At 40.2% G+C, this 16,855-nt stretch overlaps 1 protein-coding gene across 10 annotated transcripts in view; it reads right to left on the bottom strand.

Moving 5' to 3' along the window:
- LOC125763695 (RNA-binding protein Pasilla) overlaps window positions 1–16,300 on the bottom strand; it is a 97,264-nt gene extending 80,964 nt beyond the window's left edge. For 2 of the 10 annotated variants that reach the window (XM_049427072.1, XM_049427073.1), the window contains exons 1-2: window positions 15,809–16,300; window positions 8,993–10,158 (exon numbers count right to left, since the gene is read on the bottom strand). In XM_049427072.1, coding sequence (XP_049283029.1) covers window positions 8,993–9,116 — 124 coding nt within the window. In that variant the 5' untranslated portion in view covers window positions 9,117–10,158; window positions 15,809–16,300. Of the gene's footprint in view, window positions 1–8,992; window positions 10,159–14,441; window positions 14,834–15,808 lie in introns of those variants that run through there. The other 8 variants (XM_049427071.1, XM_049427068.1, XM_049427069.1 and 5 more) reach the window with 8 other exon arrangements.
- Window positions 16,301–16,855: the final 555 nt, after the last annotated feature.

The raw sequence follows: 16,855 nt of genomic DNA, 5'->3' as shown, positions 1-16,855 counted from the left end.
CTGACATTTGAACGGAAATCCTGAGCAGGAAGCGACTTTTCATCCTTCCGGTGTTCTCTCGGTTGGCCGCTACCGGACAGTTAACGGATAAAAGCCGACAGAAATTTAGCGAAACAGAAGCCGAACACGTACACAAACCCGAATCGTCCCGGATGAGCTTATGGAAATTTACAGGGTTTTCCAGCCCAGTTCAAATATATAACGGGAGGTTTCAAAGTCGTAAAACGCAAAGTAAAAGAAGCACGACAGTATTCAAGTATGGAAAGCCAATTCAAAGTAGTAAGATAGCACCTCAAAATCGTAACAGCAAATCTCAAATTCAGCAGTTGTTTACCCCTACTGACGTTTTGGCGGTTCTTCGAAACTATGGGATAGAGGTAGCGATAATGAAGTCAAAATATTTTTGTATATTAATTATGATAACTCTTTCAACAAAATATGCATTTTTGTATGCCTATAGTACATCAGTATTTTCCAAAAAATATTAAAATATCAATGACAGTTACAAGAGTACATAATAGGGCAAAACTAAATGGAAATTTATAAATATTTTTAGAATTTTTAATTAAGCACTTGAAATTTATTTAAAAAAAAAATATTTTGACTTAATTATCGCTATCTCTATCCCATAGTTTCGAAGAACCGCCAAAACGTCAGTAGGGATAAACAACTGTCGGATTTGAGATTTGGTGTTACGATTTTGAGGTGCTATCTTACTACTTTGAATTGGCTTTCCAGACTTGAATACTGTCGTGCTTCTTTCACTTTGCGTTTTACGAATTTGAAACCTCCCATTATATATTTGAACTGGGCTGGAAAACCCTGTAATGTCCCGTACATTAGACATGAAGCAAACCGATGTTTTCCCTCCCTCCGGGCGCAACTATTACCAGGTGTCGGTTAGCTTTAGCCGGTTTTGGGGAAAGAAATCTACTGCGGAAATTCTTCCATTCTTTACTAGTAGCCAGACTTGAACCAGAGCCAACCGAGAAACAACACGCAACAGAGACGTAAAGTTAGGAACAAAATTTGGTTAATAAATTGGCTTTAGCTACGATTTAATCAGTATGCTGATCCGTTTTGGTGTGTTTTTTTGTGGTATAATTTAGTTTAATTGTTTCGTGTGTTCTACACGTTGTACGGCGTTTGGAAAAGGGACCTAAAATTAGGCTTTATAGCAAGCTTTATAGCTACAACTCCGGTGTGTATGTAGAACTTTTTTTTTATTTTTGTATCCTTTTGCGATAAAATCTTCGATTTAATTAAATGCCTGCCGCTGTTCCCCTTCGATCCAATCGCTGCACAATGAAGAAACTGGGACGTGACCCACTGCTAGCAAATAGGCAAATGAAGCCCAGAAAGAACCCAGAAAGCGGGCCAGAACTCTCCGTGACATTTAATCATGGTAGATGAAGATTTCACGTACACGTGTCTGGCAGGTGGGTTGCGTTGTTAAAGATTGATCCATTTGGCACCATTTTAAACCAAAAACCTGGTACATCGGAGTACAGTGGAGAAGCAGCGCCAGAAATGCTTTTTTACTCCTGCCCCCCCCCCCCCCCCCCCCCCGGGCCAACAAAACACGATCCCTTCTGATGACCCTGTGGAAAGATGACGCACTGCGGACACACCGAGATTGGCCCTTTGCCCAATTTAATGCCATCTGAACTGTTTGTGTTTTTTATATGCGAGGAGACTCTGTATATTACAGAGGACATCAATGGAAAGGAAGACAGGAGCAACATTTAATTATGTGGAGAAGGTCCTACAGACAATCGTTCGCCGATTTTACCGTAGGCTTTCGGTCAACGGGACACACAAAACGTTGATGATTTATAAAGTTCGGAAATGAGTTGTATAATGTGACACACCCTCACCCGGGAGTGAAAAATCGCATAAATATACGACTCCTGGGTCTATTAGCTTCGTGTCCGTTTGAAGTCAATTTATTTTGTGGAAGGACCTTCTAAACTACCACAACACAAATGAAGCATAAGTGACGCTTAATAAATTCTGAACATACATGTTACTTCGCCGAATTACGTAGGACTTTTAGACGAGATGTTTATCAAAAAGTTGGAAGGAAATTAGGAAGCATTACACGAAAAAAATATACATCAGAAGATCTCAATTTTACGAGTCTCCAAACGAATAGACCAAATTGAAGCTTTTGGAATGGTTTTTTGTTTCATGTTTTCTCACATATCTCTTGGGCATTCGCTGTAACTTGGAATATGTCAGATTGTTTGAAAACATCGGTACCCAAAATGGAGGATTCGCAGGATTTACTTGACACCATAAATCATTCCTACCCAAAAAAAAAAAAAAAATTACAACGAAAACCGGCAATGTTACCACCTCATGGAAAAGCTAGCCGGCAGGCATTCCAGATGCTTTCGGTTATTCGGTCACATTTCGGTCAGTGTTTTGGGGCTGTTGCCTTTGCCACAGTGAAACCACAACCGTCTGAGGTGCCCATGACCGAGTAGGCAAGTGTTCCGGATACTGTCGTTTGAATAACCAAACACAGCTCCTTAAAGGAGTGAAAACAGAAGTATCAACCAACACCCACAAACTACGGGAAGGTTTTAGCAGCTCGTTTTCATTGCGTGATGTGCCACGATTGATCCACTTTTGCCAAGGGTTCAAATGCCAGGTTTTTTTGGGCAATAAATAAAGGTAAGCCAAAGTTGTTTGTGTAGAGCTGTTGCCTTGATGTTTCTTTTTTTACTTTATTGGGGTCACCACTTATTGTTCTGATAGGAAAATTGTTAGTTGAGATAAGAGATATTTTTGGTCCTATTTTTGCATTGTAAAATTAAAATAAATAATGTTGAAGATATTTTTAGAATTTAAACTCTATTTCACACTAGAACTACCAAGCGTTTTAGGCGTTTTACGTTCTTGATTATTTTTTAAACAATTTCGAAGAGTTGGAGTATTTTTTTTTGTTTTTGGAGGATATTTTATTGTTTATTGGGGATCGTTACTATAGAAAATATATGTAAAAGTCATGTTGCAACTAGTTTGGGATTGTTTAACACCCAAAAATAATGTGATGAAAATGAAGCGGCCCAATCAAAATGCCTTATCCGGTAGTTCTAGTGCTAACGTTTTAAATTCAATCAATTCAAATTATAACTCGTTTGTAGTTAAATGTCTTCCAAACTTTCCAAAAAGAAGGAAAGTACCAAAAAGCAATATCTCGACTCTCTTGTATTATAACATAAGCCCGACAAGTGAACGATTGTTTCACGACTTTTTATTGCTCAATCGAAGAAAAAAAAATGAAAACTGTGAACTGCACTGAACCATCCGCGATGGCACCATACATTCAATACGGCCAACCACATCACGTATCGAGTGATCGTTTGCAAACGAATATCCCTGAGGTGACACTAAAAACGGATGCGAACGGAACGGTTAGTAGCGCAGGAGTGAGCGTATTATTAAATTACGTGTGGCGTGCGCTTCCGAACTGAGTATCGAAATAGAAAAAAAAAAAACGGAACAGAAAACCCGATGTTGGAAAGTGGAAAAACGGCCATCAATTATCCATAAGTCACGTGGTAGCTTCCGTTGCACACAATCAAACCCCGCTCACTCATATCAACCCCCTGATGGTGGGGCGGCCTGCAAACAATGCGCAGCTGTTCTCTAGTTGCAGTTGTAAAATGTATGTTTCGTGTGTTGTAAAAAAGGAAAAAGGGTTGTATTATATCGAATAATGTTACGTTTTACATTTTAATGTTTTGATGTTTTTGTTTCAAATATTCCAATTTCAACCCTTATTTGTTCACCTGATGGAGGGCAAACATAAGAGAAAAAAAGGGAAATATTCTGAGAAGCTTTCCTGCTCAATGCGACGAATAGCAGCAACAGCTCACTGAAAGATAAAAAAACAATAAACACACACACCGAGAGTGAAGAGAAGAAAATGGACCGAAAAATTCAATACTCTCCCTGGTCTCGTTGTAAAGCTCTCTTCTTCAGAGCAAAAAAACAAAATGCGCGGATTGAAAAGCTTCGTCGTTTGGGCATGGATTTCGCTTTCTCGGTTTCTATTACAAGGTCGCATGCATTGCGCAGATGTCGCTTGTCTTCTCTCCTTTTTTTCCTTTCTTTCTTTCTGCCCTGACACACAAAACTCAACCAAACAACCATCGCCAGAGCTTGCCGTTTGATGCCTTGGCTAACGAACGGAAAACACGACTCATTTCTTCCCATTTAAATACAGAAGACAGAAAAAAGGGGAGCAAGAAACATCGTTACCATGGTGCCCTGCCGTTTGCAGAGAATAGGTTGCTTTTAATTTTGGTTTGGTCGTACTCCAAAGAGAAGCTTCGGTGGCTTTTAGTTTCTAGTTCCCAAAAGGTGTGCATCTTGATGCTTGGCGATTGTGTACAGCTTGGTGACGGGAGTAAATCCTTTTGCGGAGTAGAATTAGGAAGGTGTTAAGCTTGTTACAGGCGTCAAAAAATAAGCTTTAGGGTTTTTTTTATTTGTTGTGAGTGAAAGTCCCGAAAGCTACCCAAAAAAGCTGTGATTTATTAACATGTTTGCTGACTACAGAAGAAATAAAAAATCTAACAAAAATGACACAATTAATACTAAATTTGGAAAGAATTCTAACAGCAACAAACTGACGAAAGAAAATAAAAAAGGACACAAAAAAGAGAGCAAATTGAAAAAGGATACATATATTTTGATCCTGCCTGAAAGTGGGATGTTCGCCCGGTATAATCGTATATAGCCCCATCTGCACAATCTTGGCGCAATGCCACACTAGAAAATAGAGCAATCGAGCATGAAGACGAGAGCCTTTCCTCTAGCATGTATCCATATACCTATGTGTGTGTATGGTGAAGAAAAAAAATGCAGCAGCGGGCGAATGTAGGACACGGACGGAACTGTTAAAGTCCGTTTGATGCCAAACACTGTTCGAATGACTTCGTCCCAGAAGGGAGTGCCATACCTTGTATTGGGGGAAAGGAATCGGTGGGGGGTGGGTGGGTGTAGCAGAGCATATCTTCCCGGTAGAAGCAATTGATGCAGCTGCAAACGATCCTTAGCACTACAAATCAAAGCCGTACAGGGCACAGATTCGCTATATTAGGATCATTGTTTTTATTTTTTTATTATTTCCTTTTTTTACATTCTTGTGCCTTGCTGAAGTGGAGTAGAGAACGAAACAAAAGGGACACACACAGAGCACGTTAAGTTGGCCATTTTTAATAGACTATTCACGACTGAGATTCTTCCCCGAGTGAGAAGGATCGTTTACAGGAAAGAATAGAAGAAAAAAAAGCAGGACACACTGGAAACATCCTGGGTGTGCTGGTGGGTGTAGAATGAGCACGGAATGAAACTCACCGAAAGGACGATAAAACAATAATGTAATCTTTGAAATGAATCCCATCGAAAATGGGTCACTAAGGGTGGACCAACTTTGTACAAGTGCTATGTTGAGGATTGTAGGAAAAAAAAGAAAACGCCCCAAAACAGAAATAAGTACGTTTTGGTGGGCAATTGTTAATAGTGGATTGGTACCTAAAAGAATACACTATAGTGATGGGAAAAATGGAAAATGGGACTCCCGGACATTCGGCAGTCGACTCTGGATCAACTCCGAAATTTGGAGAATATCAACAAGATGGTACGGAACAGTGGAAACCACCTTTACTAATTTGTTGAAAACCAACTATAGTAAGGTCGTAAAAAATGTGAGAAAACCTCTCCGAAATCTATTTAAATAAAGTCCCCGACAACAATGGAGCCTTTGAAACATTGATACTAAATACCAATATCCAATTAAAATCTGTGACAAATACCAACGAAAAATGTTTAAAAAATCAGAAGTTCGAAACATTTAGGAAAACTTTGGAGAACTCCAATTGGAATAATCCCCAATAATACGGAATTTTACTCCGGAGTTGAATCCGGATTCTGTTGGAGTCGAATCCGGTACTGCAACTCCAGAGTCGGAGCAGATTCATGATTCCGCTCCGCGGAGTTCCCATCACTAGAATACACCCCGAATACATTTAGTATATGATGAGTACTTTTATGAAAAGCGTTTCTTTTCATTTGTACATTACTAGTACGTCTATTTCAACCTTATCGCGTAATGTTATCAAACCTATTTAAAATGCAATAAAATTGTAACCTAATTTTCTATGGGAAACAAATTCTATTTGTTCATTGTTTACAGCTCAATATTGTTGCAAGGTATGTACATTAGAGAACGTTAACGTATGTGTTAGAAATAGTATTAAATGTTGATGTATGGTGCTTTTAGATAAGGGTTTTTTTGCGTCCCTTTGCTTGTGAACATATTGGGCATATTTATGCTTTCGTAAAACGCAATCTACGCTTCAGCTAACAGTACGATTCACCCCCGTTTTTTTTCCAAAGCGTCACACCGTAACCAGCATTTGTCGTAACAAAGCAGAGAATAGAAAATAAAAAATATATTTTGAAATAGAAACCCATTACACATCGTTCGTTTGGAAACATAAGAGACAGATAAGTGGAAGCGGAAATGAGTATAATTAATTGTGGCTAGCGAAAGCAAAATAGCACAAAATAAAAAAAAAGAAAAACATTGTGACACTTTTCGATGTGAGCTATCTTATCACCTTTGCACACAAGTTTTGGAATAGTGCAGTTAATTATTTGTGCTAAATTAAAATTGAGATAATAAAATTTAAATCATATGTAAAGGTGTTTCACATGAAACCTGCTTTTAATCATTTATGACCGCACACTGACGTCCATCATTTCCACCACTAGTGCACGTTTCCAATACGCGCGTACACGTGGGGGACTCTACATCGTACTTCGCAAACGGGCGCTCTAATCAAGCTTTGTTGCAGATGCAGTGCAAAAAGATCCCGACCTCTGCCTACTCGGCACCTGTCCGGCACATGAAGGGGTGGAGGATTGTGTTTTATTTATCGATGCACCTACATTCACAAAAGCCTCCGACTCCGGTCGGCTAGCAGAACCGGACGGATACAATGGAAATTCGCGAACGAATGAATTAGAAGTGTGCGCCCCCATATGCTCAAACCCTATTGCCTATTTGCACCCACATGATTGGACGTATCGGGGACCCAAGCCTGAACGATGGCGTTGCAAATCCCATCTCGACCTGAACCGAACCATCGTACGAGCCATCGTTTGGTGGCTGGCCCTTGTTTCATACAACGATGCCTTTTGTTTGTAACGCAGGGCAAGCTGATGCTGTCAAATACGTTCCAATAAGCGATGTGTGCGGGCAAAATGAAGAGAAGAAAAAAGCATCAAACGATGGAAATGATCACAAATACGGTTGATTGCGGGTTTTGGTGCTGAAGGTGCTGGAACGTATGTGGAACTATTGTTACCGATGATGGAAATGAAGCAGTTACAGTTGCACACTGCATCCGATGCACCGTCGAATGGAAACAAAAAAATGGGTTTGCAATTTACTACGGAAGTAATACACATTTGCACACACATTACTTCGTGGTTGTCTTTATCTCTTTGTTTGCAAAAAAGTAACGAAAAACAGTTCATATCTTTCCAGTGTTTGTAACAGATAATATAAGCCACAAATTCAACGTTCATACATTGCAAATAAAAAGCTCTTTATGGTATTACTCAATCGATAGTCTGTCGATGAACTTTACCAACTACCCATTAAAGGGTATAAAAGGATGTTTAAGGATGGAAAAGAGGGCTCAGCCTTTGCATATTAATGAGCATGTCTTGCTTGAAAACATCGGGAATGAAATTATGCGATCGATTTGTACTTAATTTCCTAATTAGTATGCGTTTAACTTGCGAGAAAACTTTACCAAACTTCATTTTCAGCAAATAGATAAAACTATACACTTAAAATTCTAACAAAATCCCCCCTTAATTCTATTCGCAAACCCCTTTTTTCCACCAACTGATCCTTCACCAAACAATGGTGGCAGAAAAAAAGTTACCGAAGATAAAAAGTACAAATAAAATCAATGATTGATTAAATGCTTGAACCTTGGCACGGGTATGTGGTTGCCCTTTTTTCCCTATTAGCCTATTGAATGAATTTGTTGAAACTAGGCCGTTTTGATGTTTTTTTTTGTCGCTTGCAGCGATGAAATGTTTATCCCGCCGTGCGGCGGGGAGCGAAAATAGAATGATGAACGACATTTTGCGGTCATTTGTCAACGCGGCTGATAAGGTTTTTTTTTGTTTTCTTTTTGGTGAACGTCAACACTATCGAAACATTTCACTATTTGGTAGGAAAAAACAACGAAAAAACATGAAAACACAGGTCGTGTATAAATGTTTGAAGAAATGGGATAATCCATAATCGTGGACATAAGAAGAAAAAGAAAGATAAACAAATATGATAACGTGAATTAATCCTTTTTGGGCACACTAGAAGGATTTTTTCAAATGAAATCATCAAGCGAAAGCTTTCTATAAATGATTGATTGATATAATTATGCACAAGTATTCCAAATTGATACACGAATACGAAATAAAAAACCTCAACTGTACTAAAAGCCCTCATGTACTAAAGATCCTGTATGCCTTTACAGGATGAAATATAGTGTGTAGAATTTAAATAAAGTTTAAGTACAAAGCTGGAAGTTATGTGTTATTCTTCTAGAAAGAATTTAATATCTGTTGGAACTGTAAAAATTCGTAACTTCTATTACTACAGAATTGGGATTGTTTTGCGATCAAGCATATTATGGGAAGAAAATTAGACATTCTTCTGACGTCGTTTCTGATACACTGTAGAAACGAATGCATAAGTCATAATTGCACCAAAAATATCTTTGAAGGTGCTCAGTAAACTAGGCTCTGTAACGATGTCTTCACTCCGCTACGAACAAGCTTTTTACCCATCTCCAAAGTACCCTTACGCATTGACCAGATGGAACACCAGTCTACGTACACCGATGATCGCGAATACGACGGGTTTTTTGGGGGCGCACTGGCACAGACTTACCGTTGGTGCTGAAGTGTGATCGCTTGGAAGTTCCATCGTCCGTACCATCATCCAGCGGTCGCTTGCGCGAATCTCCCAGCTCCGGGCTTGGACAGGTCGTGTCCATGGCAGCATCGGCGGCCATTATACTGTTGTTGTTGTTGTTGAGTATGTTCAGAACCTTATCGCAGACCACGTTGCCGGAGGCTGCTGCTGCCGCTACTGCCGCTGCTGCTGCTGCCGCCGCCGCCGCCCCTGTTGTCGTACCGTGCTCCACCGTGACCACGTGTTATGCCACCGGATCAGTGGAGGGTAAAGGTGCACGCTTAGGGCAAAATACTCCCTTTCGTATTTCGGCAAGAAAGTTTTGTGCGCGAGTCCGTTTTTGTCGCGACACACCACAGGATGATTCTCCTGCGATCAGGATTTTTTTTTAAAAGAAAACTTTGTAAAACAAAAAAAACAACCACTCACTGCACTACCTTTCTATATATATATATATCTCAACCTTTTGCAGGGATACTATTTTTACGGTTTGATAATTTTCTATTAAATTGCTTCTCTTTTTTTTGTGTTTCACTTTGAATCTTGATCGCTTTTTAGCGGCTTTTACACATCGTAAAACTTCACTTAAATTTTCTAACTCACCAACGCTTCTCACATTAAAAACACTCGCGTAAAACAAACTTCACCGATATCCACTTTAAAACAAAAACAAAATATCACCATTTATCAGGGGATCAAAAGAACATCAATAAATGCCCTTCACCAGATGAATTGTTTTGCTTTTCCGTTTTGAGCTCATAAAAATTTTTGTGTATCGAAACCGAAAATAGTACGCCCGCGCGTTAAAGTAAAAACAATCGCTGTTCAGTGTTACATACGTTACGCGTTACGCCCGGCTCAAAACTTATTCCTCACCCGGGGAAGAGGCGAGTAAAATGAAACACAAAACCCGCGACAAATCAGCTGCACAGCATGTTGGATAAGCAATCGACGTGAAAATTCACCCACTGATCAAGGTTGCTATCAGAAGGATTAAGCCAAGTACGCAAGCTTCTTAACAAAGGCGCACCTCACACATTTACACCCGGCGATGATCACGATCGGTTTAGCAGCAAAAAGAAAGGAACACTTTTGCACACTTAACAAGCGTTTGTTTTGCGTTGCGACTGCTGCTGCTACTGCTGTGATCGGTGAGGAGAAGAAAAACAGAGAAAATGATTATATTGCACCGTTTGTCGAGTTCGAAGGGTGATTTGTGCGCCACAACCACAACCGAACCCAATCACGTAGAACGTTTGGCTTATCAATAAATATGGTTTGGTTCACTTTTTTCCTTGTTGTGAGTAGAAGAAGAACCCTCAACACCAGATGTACCTCCGTTGTGTGCGTGTGTGATCATGCGTACCGTTCCTATCTCTGTTGCGCGTTATTATCTTACCCTCGGCTTTTTCGTTGTGGTTTCGAAAGAACAGAGCGCCCTAAACATACCCAGCGGACCAGCGAGAAATTAAACTGATAACACAGTGTACGGGATGTGTTGGCAGAACACGTAGCAACATGCCCCCGCACATACATTCGCGCTGTGTGTGTAATGTTTCTTATCAAACATATGCGAACGCTCAAACACGCGCGCTATCAGTGCCGTAAGAAGTGCGTTGTTTGCGTGATACAATACAATCACAAAACAGCAGGCGCTTTAATAAAACCGTCCCGATGTGTCCCGTTTTACGGTGGTGTTTGTAAATTTGTAATGAATCCGGTACCGTCTCTGTGTGTGCGTCCGATGTGACAATGAGCGGGTATAAATAATCGCCCTCATAGCCCACCGTGGGTCAACTGAACGCTGTTATCGAGGTAGTACAAATACCGGCCATGATTGTTTTGTTTGCTTTTCTTTAACAATCAAACAACAGTAATATTAGCTCAATGCGTTAGAATGAAATGAATCATGCAGACAAACAAGATCACTAAGCATTCTTACTAAGCATGCTGAAAATATGATCATCACATTGATCTAGTGATCTTTGAAGCATAACTAAATAGGACACAAGTAAATGCATCTTTCAAGTCAGAACGAATTGTAATTATAATATACTTTATCAGCTTTCGGAGCAAACAAATGTGTTAAAGAATTATTTCTCTAGAATAAGTATATGCTATAATTATGGCACATTGTTCAGTCAGTCTCCAAGATGCATTTATAGAGGAGTAGATTAAAGCAAATGTATTGGAACAAATCAGAAGGAACAATTAATTATATTCTCTTTTGTTTGAACGGCGTTACTGTGTTAAAATCCTAAAGGTGGACAATTTAAATAAACAAATATAGTAGAACGTCGATTATCCGGGGCGGTTTAACCGTGCGTCAAAAATTGACAGCTGTTCAACCGTGGTGAACATTTGTACTGATGTCAGGTTGGTTAAATTTATTTGTGACCAAACGATATATTTGAAATGTTCTTATTTTACGTTCTAAACAAAATGTTAACTGTTATTTGATAATAATTTGCTCGGTCTGGAATCATTTTTGCAACCAAAAGGACTACCCCACAGAGGCATTTTATAATTGTATAACGCTCAATAACAACCAGCAGAATCAGTTTTGAACATAGATCACATGTTTTTGGTCACATTTTTTTCCACCAAATGTAACTAGCATAATTTAACCAATGGACCAGGGAGTAATAAGTTGACTGAAACGACTGTACCGATCCAGTATCTTAAATATGTTTCTTGAACAGGACGACGAGGTGTTGGATTTTTGGAAAATAAAATAAATGTTGCTAAGTTAAGTGACATTGACGTTTATAGGACTATTATCCGTGGAAATCGATTAACCGGCGGTTCCGGTTCCGAACACCCCGGATAATCGACGTTCTACTGTACAAATAAAGTTCCTAAAGCACTCAAAATTTCAAAATCCCTGTGTGCCTGAGTGTCATTTAGCAAAGGCATCAACTTAAACAGCGTTTATTGAAGGTATTTTTAAGTAAATGTCCTGCATCCGAGAGAAGAACGATTGTTGACATTTAGGTGAAGGTAGGTAAAGACGGACACTGTGGGAAAGATGGGCACCTTTTATAATTATTTAAAAAAAAACAATTTTATAAACTATTTCAATTATGCAGCAACATTTTTCAACGTGTAGCAAAACATTTGAGAACAACTGTTTAGTCAGATTTGTCAAATTATTTAATGCCAAAAAGTATTCCTCGTCAGCCAGCTTCTTCTTCTTGGCTTAACGACCTTATAGGTCACGCCGGCCATTTCTGGCTTACTAGACTTATTTTACCACGTAGCCGAATAGTCAGTCCTTGCTACGGGGGAACGATCCGGATGGGATTTGAACCCGGTCCTGCCGTGTGGACCGGCGCCGTTTATCACATGCACCACCGGACCGCCCCTCGTCAGCCAGCTAGTGGATGTAATTTGGTTACTACTTGTGTTAAGTTCTGTTGCGTCTTGAAGCAATATTTTCGGCCAGTTTAGTAAATTACCGAGTTGTTTGGAGTACCAAGCGCACTCCTGTTGAAAACGGTAATTATAACAACAAAAAACAATTGTATTATAGTAGTTTAAAAAAAAATACACCAAAATGGGAAAGACGGACACTTTGTTGAAGGTAAAGATGGACAAAAGAATAGTTTGATCCATTTTGCTTATGTTATGAATTTATGGTTAATAGATGCTAACAAATTGCATTCTCAAATGCAAACCGAAAATCATGGAGCCCCCAACAGATGGAACAGGCACTGAAATCTATGAAGTAAGGAAGAGCAGGGAAAAACAGCAACTCTAGAATTTGCTGTTCCTCGCACGACCCTCAAGAATCCCAATATATTTCCATGCTGCTATTGGAGTACTGCTATTAACATTTAGTGAGATTGTGAATCGTTGAAAATCAAATAAATTTTTGCAATGAATGTTAACAGGTTTAACAGACATAAACAATATCTTAAATAAATAAAATTTTGGGTATATGCATTTGGAATCGAAGCACAATACATTATGTTAAAACATACTCATCTTCTTAAACTTCAAAAAAAGAAAAGAAATAAAAACTTGTAAGTTTCTATAAGGATCCACAGTTCCCTTCATGGTGTCCATCTTACCCATATCAAGTGTCCGTGTTTTCCGTACATTTTAAAACTGCACATTAAAAACCATTTTTTTGATAGATGAAAAACAGGTTGAATTCTTTGAAAAGTTCAAGGTGTTAATAGATTATTTGCACATCGTAAATGATCACTGCATTTATATATAAATAGATATTTTGAATTTGAATATTTTGAATAAACCATAAGGTGTCCGTCTTTACGTACTTTCCCCTACGTGAAAATAATTCTAGTTTTGTGGAACAACTCAGAATAGTATAATTTAAGTACACACAGTGCAAAACAACTTGAAAAGCGTTTTTTCCTTCCTTTTCAACGGTGAAAAACTCCAACATTGTTCTATTTGAATGTTTGCCTCCTGAGCCCAATTAAGTATTGTCCTCTCGTGTGAATCCGACCGCTCTCACTATCAACCAAAAGCACTCTCACTAGCGTGAACGTTATGCTCTCACACCGTGAAAGGATGCCGATTTTCATGGCTTGCTTGGGAAAATGTGAGCGCAACAAGAGAAAAGCGTGAATTGTTGTTGAACAGTGAACAGGAGGGTTCGGACCATTACTACATAGGTACCTGTTTTGAGGTGCTAAAAGCTACACAATCTGCAATACAAACACACACAAACAACATAAAACCACCCCCAAAACAGGCGGTCTGTATCTGTTTGACTGTGTCACTACTTTTCCGGGAAAATGGGAAATGTAACCAGCTGACCAAAAACCACACGATTGTTTTGATTCACAAACTGCGCCGCTTTTTTAAACACTCTTTGACAAAAATTTCACCCTTTAAAAGACACACACACAGACACGTGCACGAGGGAACAAAAACACAAGCAAATTGGTCCGAAGGGATTGTAGTGGAATTGCAACAGCATGTGCCGCGTGCACCATCGTTTAGTAACTTCCTTCTTCTCCGTTTTCGGAAGTGCAACCGGAGACCATGGCGTTAGGTGTGTGTGTGTATGTGTGTCTCTCCGTTTTGACATTAATGTTTCACATAGCTTTGTAAGCAGAGGGAACACGCACTATCTCACAGACGCACAGAAATCAATCAGGCAATGTAGAAGGAACTCTGTGAACGACCGCACAAACCGCTAGCTGACACCAGAGCAGAAAAACCACTCCACCACCCGTAACTATAAAAGCTCGTAGATTACAACCGAAAATCCACCCTCCATCGTACACGCACAGGTGGTCACCAGAAACCAGATTGCTCACAAACTCACACACGCGGGTGTCGCGGGGTTTCTTAACACACCGTCCGTTCGTCCGTCCGTCCATCCATTTCCACGCGTATTTTTGCCCTTGGGCAAACACAAAAGCAAAAGCTTATTGTTTAGTGATCTCACGTTTGTCACACTGTCGTCGATGTTTTGCTGTTCTCGAACTTTTGCTGTACCTAGGCGCGGGTTGCCACCTACTACTTCCCAGCGAACGAACACGACTCGACTTACTCGCTGCAGCAGCAGCAAACATCAATGGTCTGTTGGGGTTGATGCATGCGGGTCGATCCCAAAAGCAGGGAAGGGGTCGGGTGGTTGGGAGTCGGATGAGCAGTGAAACAAATCCGCGTCGTCCCCAGAGTGGTAGTGTGTGCGGCTAACGCACACGCAAAGAGACCTGGGGCGGTGAGATACCGCCGATTCCAAATCTCATCTTGACCGTACAGGGTGGTACGTGTGGAAGGTTGTATTTTTTTTTTCGTTTTCGAGAAAAGAATTTTATCGAAACACTTTAGAAGCTGCTAGGCTTAGAAGATAGTACCATGTGTTTTAGTATATTTAGAGACAAACATCACGATTTGAAAAGTAATCTTAATTATTACAAGCATGTTTTAGCGAAACGTTTCTTCTGCTAGTACACGCAGTTTGACTGACGTTTGAAACGTCAAAATTTAGTAAATTTTCAAATTCAAGTAACAATTCCGTTAGATCCGTTATTGTTGTTTTTCTTAAAAAAACAGAAAACAAAATTACACAATATTTTGTGGCGCGAATCAATTTATCATTTAGTAACTTTTCAAATTCAAATAAACATAATACACTAATAATAAAATTAGTACTTCTCAATACGTCTTCATTCAATTCACTCAATTCTGTTGCACCAAAAATTCATCAAAATTGCACAATATTTTGAGACGCGAATCAATTGATCATTCTTCAATGCTTGCTGCGTTAATTTCACGACTATAAATTGAATTTTTACACCTCAAATTAATCTCATTTTTCTTCAACCAAACACCGGCCTACGTTGTTCTAAACCACCCTGTATTTCTTACAAACACACACACACACGCACACATTTATGTTCTCGCGCTCTTTATTCGCCCGTTGCTCAAACGAAAATACACACTCTCTCACAGAATTGGTGGAATTTTCTCACTTGAATCGTGCGTGCAGGTGGGTATGGTGGGTGGTTCGCTGTGCGTGCACCGTACACAGAGTGTTCACGACTGGGTTAGGTCACTCACAAAAGCCCTCCCCGCCCCCAAATAAGCTGGTGTACGCGACCGTGTACTGTGCGACCCGGGCACAATGATTGCGCAAGTCGCTAGCAAAAAGGTAGCGCGCGAAGATGACGTCACTCGATTCGGTAGACGACGGAGGGTGGATTTTTGGTGGGGTGGGTTGGTAGACGGAGTGGCCACAAAACCACGCACACACCGTCACACAGCGTGCGATGAGATCCAATAGAGAGGAGCAAAAAAAACACGCACTTCACGAGCTCACGAGGGCACTCCGGATTCATTCACAAGCTGCTCGCTGCTGTTCACAATATGTGGGTCGTCTGACAAATGAATCGAACTTGTGGGGCGGAAAACGAAGTATGCGATGGTATTTCAAATTCGATCGATTCACTCTCAACGAAACCGCGGGCACACACTGATAACGCACACCTACACACATACACATGTATGCTCTACTTTTCGTAAAGATGATAAGACGTATTCTAAACTTTCATCCGCAAAAACAACATTCGTCTTCGTTCGTTCGACTAGCTAACGATCTAATTATGTGGCGACACCTCACACACAGCACCAACACTTGCCTCGCAAAAAGGTAAAAAGGGCCAGGCACCGTCCGTCACGCGTCGTCGTGGTCGTCGTGTTCGCCGTTGTCAAATGCCAAAACCTTTTTTCCCGTGCGCGCTGGTTGCTGGCAAACTACAACGTGATGCTGCTGCTGCTGCTGATGTTGACGTTCTGTTGTCCGTACGCAGCTCAATTTCGTGCTCGCGTTGTTCTCTCTCTCTCTCTCCCGCTTGTCACTTTCGCTCTTGCTCGCGCTCTTATTTTAGCACGCGCGCGCGACTGTGTGCGTTTGTTCTATGCTCCCGCCTCAGAAGGGTGTGCGTGCGTGTATGTATTTATCTGTGCCGAGCATAGTGTGATGGAATGTTTTATGAAAAGGGCCCCATCTAGATGGGTAACAACATGTAAAATTAATACAACTGCAACACCTCGAAAATATGGTTCAAAAACTTTGATTAAACTAAGAAATATATTTTTGAAAAACACAAATAAAAAAGCGTTTTCCTCATTGTTGCATTTCTATTGATTGGTTTATGTTTTTTTCTTTTCGTTCGCTACGGGCTAATGTTTTTCAAACACAGCACCAACACAGCGACGTTTAGCAGTGCACAATGGAAGCGAAACAGGCCAAAACGAATTTTAATTTTGTTGACAACGTGACTCAATTACTCTCCTTGGTAGTGGCTCGCTCGCTCTCTCTCTCTCTCTCGCTTTATTATGTATCTCTTCTCT

This window comes from Anopheles funestus, chromosome 2RL (assembly GCF_943734845.2).
Source record: "Anopheles funestus chromosome 2RL, idAnoFuneDA-416_04, whole genome shotgun sequence".
Taxonomy (NCBI): Eukaryota; Metazoa; Arthropoda; class Insecta; order Diptera; family Culicidae; genus Anopheles; species Anopheles funestus.
The sequence above is the reverse complement of the archived record's forward strand: the minus strand, read 5'-3'. Positions and strand labels throughout refer to the sequence as shown.